This window comes from Leucoraja erinacea, unplaced genomic scaffold (assembly GCF_028641065.1).
Source record: "Leucoraja erinacea ecotype New England unplaced genomic scaffold, Leri_hhj_1 Leri_965S, whole genome shotgun sequence".
NCBI classification, from domain to species: domain Eukaryota; kingdom Metazoa; phylum Chordata; class Chondrichthyes; order Rajiformes; family Rajidae; genus Leucoraja; species Leucoraja erinaceus.
In genome coordinates this window covers 29,077-37,673 of record NW_026576911.1, presented here as the reverse complement: position 1 = coordinate 37,673, position 8,597 = coordinate 29,077, and the positions used below count along the sequence as shown (strand labels likewise).

At 46.9% G+C, this 8,597-nt stretch overlaps 1 protein-coding gene across 1 annotated transcript; it reads left to right on the top strand.

Moving 5' to 3' along the window:
* Window positions 1-793: 793 nt before the first annotated feature.
* On the top strand, window positions 794-6,692 carry LOC129695156 (uncharacterized). The gene is given in 2 exon segments (XM_055631922.1): window positions 794-881; window positions 2,406-6,692. Coding segments are annotated over 2 exon segments (3,816 nt in total). The 3' UTR covers window positions 6,134-6,692.
* Window positions 6,693-8,597: the final 1,905 nt, after the last annotated feature.

Sequence of the window (8,597 nt, the reverse complement as noted above, 5' to 3'; positions counted from 1 at the left end):
CGCAACATTGATTACAGTGCGAGTCGGGTCGGGTCAGGTAGGCTCAGGTTGCTAAAATGGGCGTGGAAAAATGCCCATGATCCCCTCCATAGCGTACTACACGTCAGTCCATTGCATTTAGCAGGAGTAGCCTATCTTGCTCCGCTATAGGATCTTTGGTCCCTATCAGGGCAGGCGGGAGGTGGAGGAGATGGAGCCGCTGTTCGGGGCCCGTCATTTGCTCCGACCCTTCCTCACCCCGCACCTAGTATCTTTCCCACGCAATACAGTGTCTATCTTCGTTACAAACCAGTATCTGGTTGCCAAGCCGGGCAAAATGACTCGGTGTTCAGGTTGCCTGGAGGCGCTTTGAGTGGTCAGTGGGACCCGGGCAACCGTTCATTTCGAACCCTGCCTCTACATAAACACTGGCGCAGCGGTATAGTTGCTGACTCACTGCACCAGAGACCCGGGTTAGATCCTGACCACGGGTGCTGTCTGTACGGAGTTTATACGTTCTCCCCGTGGGTTTTCTCCAAGATTTTCGGTTTCCTCCCACGCTCCAAAGATGTACAGGTTTATAGGTTAATTGGATTGGTATAAATGTATATTGACCCTAGCGTGTGTAGGATAGTGTTAGTGTGCGGGGATCGTGGACGGCACGGGCTCGGTGGCTTGTTTCCACACTATCTCTAAAAACCTTTTTGGTCACATGTTCAAAAAGCCGTACGTCGAGTGGATTCATTTTCATATTTTATTCCTCGTTCTATTTCAGATCACTGGATTTTGTTGATTGTCCACTTCCGGTTCAGTGATGAGTGAGTGCTTGCAACTGGCCACTCTGGGCCGGCCTTTCCAGTTGGGAATGCTGTACGACTGCCGATCAGATGCTCTGATCCCAGGTACTGGAAAGTCTTCCCAAAAAAACATGCAGTCACATGAGCCCAGAGTAGGTGAATCGAAAGACATGATAAGGGAATAACGTATAGTGCAAGGTGAAGCCAGCAAAGTCCGATCAAGGGTAGTCCAAGGGTCACAACGAGGTAGATAGTGGTTCAGGACTGTTCTCTGGTTGTGGTAGGATTCACATATACCTTCCACTCAATGAATTTCAACTTATGAAGGATTTTGTCAGGGTCTCTTGCCCAGAGTTGGGTAATCGACGACAAGGGGACATAGGTTTAAGGTGAAGGGGAAAAGATTTAATAGGAATCTGAGGGGTACAAAGGGTGGTGGGTGTATGGATCAAGCTACCAGAGGAGATAGTTGAGGCAGGGACTATCCCAATGGTTAAGAAACAGTTAAATGAGTACATAGACAGGTTTGGAGGAGTATGGGCCAAACGCAGACAGGTGGGTCTAGTGTAATTGGCACATGTTTGTCAGTGTGGGCAAGTCTCTTTACATGCTGTATCACTCTATGATACAGTGGTGGTCAATGCAGGGCCATAAGTTCAGGTGACCAATCTCACAATGGTGACCACAACTTTATCAGTTATAGTCCAGTTTATACAGTGGATTGAATATTGAACGGCACGGTGGCACAGAGCTAGAGTTGCTGCCTTACAGCACCAGAGACCCAGGGTCGATCCTGACTACCTGTGCTGTCTGTACAGAGTTTGTACTTTCTCCCCGGTGACCTGCGTGAGTTTTCTCCGGAAACACCGGTTTACCTCCCACACTCCAAGGATGTACAACTTTGTAGGTTAATTGGCTTAATAAAATTATAAATTGTTCCTAGTGTGTGTAGGATAGTGTTAGTATGCGGGGATCACTGGTTGGCGATGCCCCGATGGGCCGAAGGGCCTGTTTCCGCGCCATATCTCTAAACTAAACTAAACTAAACATGGATATTTGAAGAATATTTGAAGTTGATCCAAACCATCGCCTATCCATGTTCTACAGAATTGCCTCCTGACCCACTGAGTTGCTGTAACACTCAATGTATTTTTAGTTTAGTTTTAGAGATACCGTGTAGAAACAGGCCCTTTGGCGCACAAAGTCCGCACCAACCAGCAATCCCCGCACATTAACACTATCCTACACACACTAGGGGCAATGTTACATTGATACCAAGCCAATTAACCTACAAACCTGCACGTCTTTGTAGTGCGGGTGGAAACAGAAGATCTCGGAGAGAACTGAAGATCTCGGAGGAAACAAAGAACGTACAAACTCTGCACAGACAGCACCCGTAGTCAGGATCGAACCCGGGTCTCTGGCAGTGTAAGCGCTGTAAGGCAGCTACTCTACCGCTGTGCCACCAAGCCGCACATATTACTCATGTGGTCGGTCCAGTGAGTGTAGAGTGTTTTACTTTCAGCCCAAGACACATCCTGTACAGAGATTGAATCTACTGAAGGAATATTATTCACTTTGAGTAATTTTCGCAACGTTAACAGTTTTGATCGCTGATTTATCCTGTAGGCGTCACCTTGTGGGACCTGCAGACACTGCAGAGCAACCTTGATCGTCATGACCAGCCCAGCACCGTGTTTCACATCATTGCATCAGATTCCATGGAGAAGAAATCCAATGCCCTCAATGTGTCAGAGTCACTGAAAGTGAGTTTCCTGGGTGGGTTGGTGGAGGTGAAAGGGTCGGCAAAATATCTCAGAGACACGAAGGAATCAGAGCAACAAGCACGAGTTACCCTTCAGTACAAAGCAACAACCAAGTTTGAACAACTGACGATGAGTCACTTAGGGAGACAGAATATTACCTACCCGAGTGTGTTTGATGAGGGCTCAGCCACCCATGTCATTACAGCAGTGCTGTATGGGGCCCAGGCCTTCTTTGTGTTTGATCAAATGGCTTCTTCAGCAGAGAACACACAGAATATTCAAGGCAACATGGAGGTGATGATTAAACGTCTCCCTATGATTGCGATCGAGGGAGAGGCCTCCCTAGAAATGACAGAAGAACAGAGCACTCAGGCCGAGAAGTTTAGCTGCACCTTTTATGGGGACTTCTCACTGAAGAACAATCCCACCACCTTCAAAGACGCCATCAATATCTGCGCAACACTCCCACACCTCCTGGGTCCAGATGGAGAACATTCAGTGCCCGTCACAGTCTGGCTCTATCCTCTCAATAAACTGGATACCAAAGCTGCTCAGATGGTGAGGGAGATCAGCGTGGGACTGGTCAATCGCTGCCAGTGTGTCCTGGAATAGCTCAGTGAGGCGGTGATGAGGTGCAATGACCTGATGAAAGACAATGTCGCAGTTCAGTTTCCTGAGATCGGGGACAGGATACTTCAATTCCGAGAGAAGTGTCTGCAGTACAAATTGGTTTTCCAACGGACCTTAGCCAGAGTTTTGCCGTCCATTCGGGGCGGTGGGAAGGAGGAAGGGTTGCTGACGGACATATTGAAGAACAGGGAACAGTCACCATTTAAACACCAATCACTGACCGCATGGCTGGATGACAAGGTATGGGAGATGATGGTTGTGGGAATTTGCCTCAGGATAATGAAAGACATACCTGTTGTGAAATCAAGGAGAGAGTTGCATGAAGTGTTGATGGATCCAGTAACAGACTACGTGGTCTGTTTCACATTCACAACACTGCATCAGGAGGATTTCTACCTGACGGAGGCAATCAATTACCTCCGATCTCTCACAGCTCAGAAAATGGAGACACAACCTCCTGTTGATGGAGTCTGTACAAAACGACAAAGTGACTCCTGGCTTAACTTGCCATCTGTGTCCCAGCAGATGAGGAAGCTATCAGGATCATTCCTGGAATTTGCCACCGCCAATATAGCAGATGGGAAAATAAAATTTGCTGTTGGATCTGTGCGGGATGACAGCAACATAGGAGCGTCAATTTACCTGTATGATGGAGGATGTCTGGAGAACCGGTGCTTTGTTCCTCCGTCACAGCCCGAGATACCTACGTCTAGTAGAACAACACATGACAGCGTGACTCTGCAGTTACAGCCACCAACATTTGGTGCCGGTGAGATTGTGGGCTACAAGGTAGAGTACCGAGGTAGCCAGCAGGAGGAATGGACAATTCTGGATACACCTGATCAATGCCACTCCTTCACAATACCTGGGTTACAGCCACACCAGGAGTATCACTTCCGATACAGAGCAGTGACCAAGGTCGGGGTCAGCAAGGCTAGTGAGAGCTACAGGGGCATCACCCAGCCAGCAAGTCCACCTGGTAAACCAGTCGTCCAGGATTGTTCATCCAGCCCAACACTGCACTGGGACAGACCAGGTCAGATTGGAGCTGATGTTAATATATTTCGGTACAGAATTGAATATAGGGAAGAACCGTCAGATAATTTAAACACGAAAGATGGATTATGGCAGGAAGTTAAGACAACAGACGCACAATGTCACTATTGTTTAGAGGGACTGAAACCCACGACCGTCTACCGAGTCCGAGTGTCTGCTGACTGTGGAGAAACAGGGTCTAGTGAAGCAAGTGAGGAGGTTTCAATAAAAATAGGAAACACACCAATCACAATAGCCCGGAAACTTCGCACAGACACACAATTAATATCCACAGGAAACCCTTCCATTTACAAGCTCAAACTACAGGAGGAGATAGCAGATGAATTCAAACAGTGTGTGAAATGCTCCTTCGGAAAACCCACTACAAAACATACAATGAAGACAATTATGGTTCTGGGAGCAACTGGCACAGGAAAGACAACCCTCATCAATGGGATGATCAACTACATCTTGGGCGTGGAATGGGGAGACTACTTCAGATACAAGTTAATAGCGGAAAAGACAGGAAAATCCCAGGCTGAGAGTCAGACATCCTCCATCACTGCCTACCTGCTCCACCATCAGAAAGGATTTAACATCGATTACTCCCTGACGATCATTGACACACCAGGATTCGGTGACACCAGGGGCATCAGCCGGGATAAACAGATCACTGAGCAAATCCGTGAATTCTTCTCTTCCCCACAAGGTGTTGATCAGATTGATGCCGTGTGTTTTGTTGCTCAAGCCTCCCTGGCTCGCCTGACTCACACACAGAAATATGTCTTTGATTCGATTCTTGCTATTTTTGGCAAAGATATTGCAGAAAACATTCAGATCTTGGTGACTTTCGCAGACGGACAGCCTCCCCCCATCCTGGATGCCCTGAAATTAGCTGAGGTACCGTGTCCCATAGACAAGTGTACGGATCTGCCAGTACACTTCAAGTTTAACAATTCAGCCATTTTTGCCCAGCGTCCAACTTCAGGGGGAGAGAACGATGATAACTTTGATGCAATGTTTTGGAAGATGGGAGCAAATAGTATGAAGAAATTCTTTACCGCTCTGAACACAATGGAAACCAAAAGTTTGAGTTTAACCAGAGAGGTTCTGAAGGAACGTAAGCAGCTGGAAGTTGCAGTGGTGGGATTGCAGAAGCAGATCCGAGTTGGTCTCGCCAAACTGGAAGAACTCAGGAAAACGGAACAAGCTCTGAACCAACACCAAACCGAGCTGGATGCAAATAAAAACTTTGACTATGAGATTGAAGTTACACATCCAGTAAAGGAGGATATTAGTGGGACTGGTAATTATATAACCAATTGTCAGAAATGTTTCTTTACCTGCCACTTTCCCTGCGGCATTCCTAACGATGGTGGTAAACGTGGTTGTTGGGCAATGGACGGACAAGGGAACTGTAGGATCTGTCCACTAAAGTGCATCTGGAATGTTCACTTCAACCAAAAGTACAAGTTTGATTATGTAACGAAAAAGGAGAAGAGGACATACAGTGAGCTGAAAGAAAAGTACGAGAAGGCCTATGGTGCGAAGATGAGCCAACAGAATGTTATGGAATCACTTAAGCAGGAGTTTGCTGATGTGCAGTACACAGTTCTGGCGCTGATTGATCAATTATCTGGCAGCATTAGACGACTTGAAGAAATAGCTCTGAGGCCAAACCCATCATCCACCCCAGCTTACATTGATCTTATGATTCAGTCTGAGAAAGAAGAGGCGAAGCCCGGGTTCATGGAGCGAATTCAGACACTGGGGGAAGTAAAGGAACAGGCATTGTTAATACAAAAGGTAGCAAATAATGAGAATCTGTTACCAGGGGGGTTGAAGGGAGGTCCAATGGTTGGGAAAAGTGCTGGAAAAAACACTGGAATAGTTTCTGTTGTGAAAAAGTTGTTCACATTCAAATAGTAAATGATAACAATTCCAACTGTTCCCAATAGAGGGAGCAAATGTTTCACTCAGCCCTGAAACAATCCATTCTTGTAATTCCCCCTCCTTCTCCTGCCTCACCTTCGCACAGCCTTTCACACCACACCTTGCTTCTTCAATGCTGCCCCATCATCACCCGCTAGCTGCCACACCCTTCACCCTGCTACTCATCCAAGTACCACATCAGTACCTCATGAAAGCCTGAAGAATCTATCCACAACTCTTCCTGTTCCATGTTCATGTTCCCGCGCGGAGAGCTAACCTAAATCACGGCGCCCAATTCTTCAGTAGATGGGCTGCCCACTGCACTAGATCATAACCTTCTTCCCCAAACCCCACTCTGTACGTGAGGTCAGACGGCACATTTCCCATCGAGCTTCGGAGGAGGGGAAGCTTTCTGTCAGCTCTGTCTCTCCCTGGTCATCGTCAGAGTCCGAGTCACGGGCTGGTGGGGGGTAAAGTAGTCATAGACAATGTCATGGAAACTGTTCTACCCCCCCCCCCCCCCCCCCCCCCCCCCCCCCCCCCCCCCCCCCCCCATCCTCAGGACACGATACAGAGTGCACATCAAACTCAGCAGGACTCGATCTCTGTCGCCACTGAGACAGCGACACACACACAGGAACTCCTCCAGCTCACAGGCACGTTGAGAAATTGGTCTCATCAAGAGCACGAGAAGGACCAAATGAAATGGAGCATCACATCAGAGAACAACGTGTGCTCACCACTCAGGGATCAGTACCTTCCATGTCCTGGACCCCATCACCCGATGGACAATGGACCTTCTCCATGAAGAAGGAGCCTCAGGCCAAAGCCAACCAAATACCCCCACCTGCACACAAAACCATCTGCAAGAGGGACCACAGGGCACCAGACATCTGGGAACTAGAGCTGGGAGATAGCTGCTCAGTATCGCCGTCATTGGAATGTGATCCAGTGCAGATTCCATGGTGATGTTTACAGGGAGATGTGGAACTGGTTAAAGGCAAATATTAGTTGAGCGAGCTAGACTGCCTTCCACAGACACGATGGACTGAATGGCCTTCTGCCGTGCTGTGACTATCCCAGATTGCACCAGATCCGTTCTCCAGCTTGACCTTCACCTTTATGTGAGCTTCCAGTTCCATGTTTATTATATTACCAAGTTCTTGTTCTACCTTCGAGACCGTGGATAAAAGCATCGGTGAAATTCAGGTACTGGGTAACGAGTGAGGGTGGGGAAGGACATCTGAGCCCCCTTGTGAACAGGCTCAGAGTCCCTCTTGCACTCAGGGACAGGGTACAAGCTTACTTTCCCCGCTGCCTAATGCACATCCTGCCCATCGATTCGTCAGCAACTGAGGCAGAGTTTCTGTGTCCCAGCTGGTAACGGGACTGAGTCACCACATTGACTCCTTCCTGCCCTGTTGTGGCACATGCCTAGCCTGCAAGTCCTGCATATCGGAATGGAGTTCCTCCTAGTCCAGATGGCACTTCATACATTTTGCAAGTGCCGGCCTTGTTTGTCCTCCCAAATCATATCTCATATCGGCAGTGACTCCCACCTGCCATCCCTCTGACCATTTCACCAAATGAACAATGTATCAAGTAGTCTCAGACTAGACTGCTCATGACTGACATCAATTTACATGTCATCTTCAAACTTACTAATCAGACTTCTGTGTTGAGATAAAAAATAATTCTTCTTTTCAACTGTCAGGCCCCATCACCAGCCACTCTGACACAACATTGGTCATGATCATAAATCCTCCACATCACGCTCTGAATCCTATTAACAAGCCCATTATGGATCCAATTTCTTCTAGATCCCAAAAGCTCGAACCTCCGTGACAAGTTTCCCTTGTATGCCCTGTCAAAGACTACATTACCCTCAATGCCCTAGTCAATACATTCTATTGCCTCTTCAAACAAATAATCAGATTGATCAAGTAGGATCACTTATTTTTTATTTTTTTTAATTAATATTTTTATTAGAAGCAATTGTACAAAGATAAAACATTTAGCATCTAAAATTATACAATTATTGTACAGCTTCATTTTTAACCTTATAACCTGAAAATGAAAAAAGAAAAGAAAAAGAAAACAAGAAAGGGAAAAAGTGAACAGTGAAAAGATAGATCGAAAAAGAACAAAAGAAAGACCCCTAAACTACCAAAGAAGTGTGGTCGAAAGATATGGAAATAAGAAAAAAGAAAGATGGAGAAATACCTTGCCTCTCGCCACCCCCCCCCCCCCCCCCCCCCCTGCCTTCTCACCCAACCCGGCATCGGATTTAAATTTAAATTTGTGTTGCACCATGCTATTCTTGTAAGAATTCGGTGAAGGATGTCTATGTCTTGAGAAATTGATCCGGTTTTTCCGCTAAGACAAGCCTAATGTTTTCCAAATGTAGTTAAGGAAACGTCTTTGAAATAATGTCAGCTCAGAACAGGCCTCTGACATA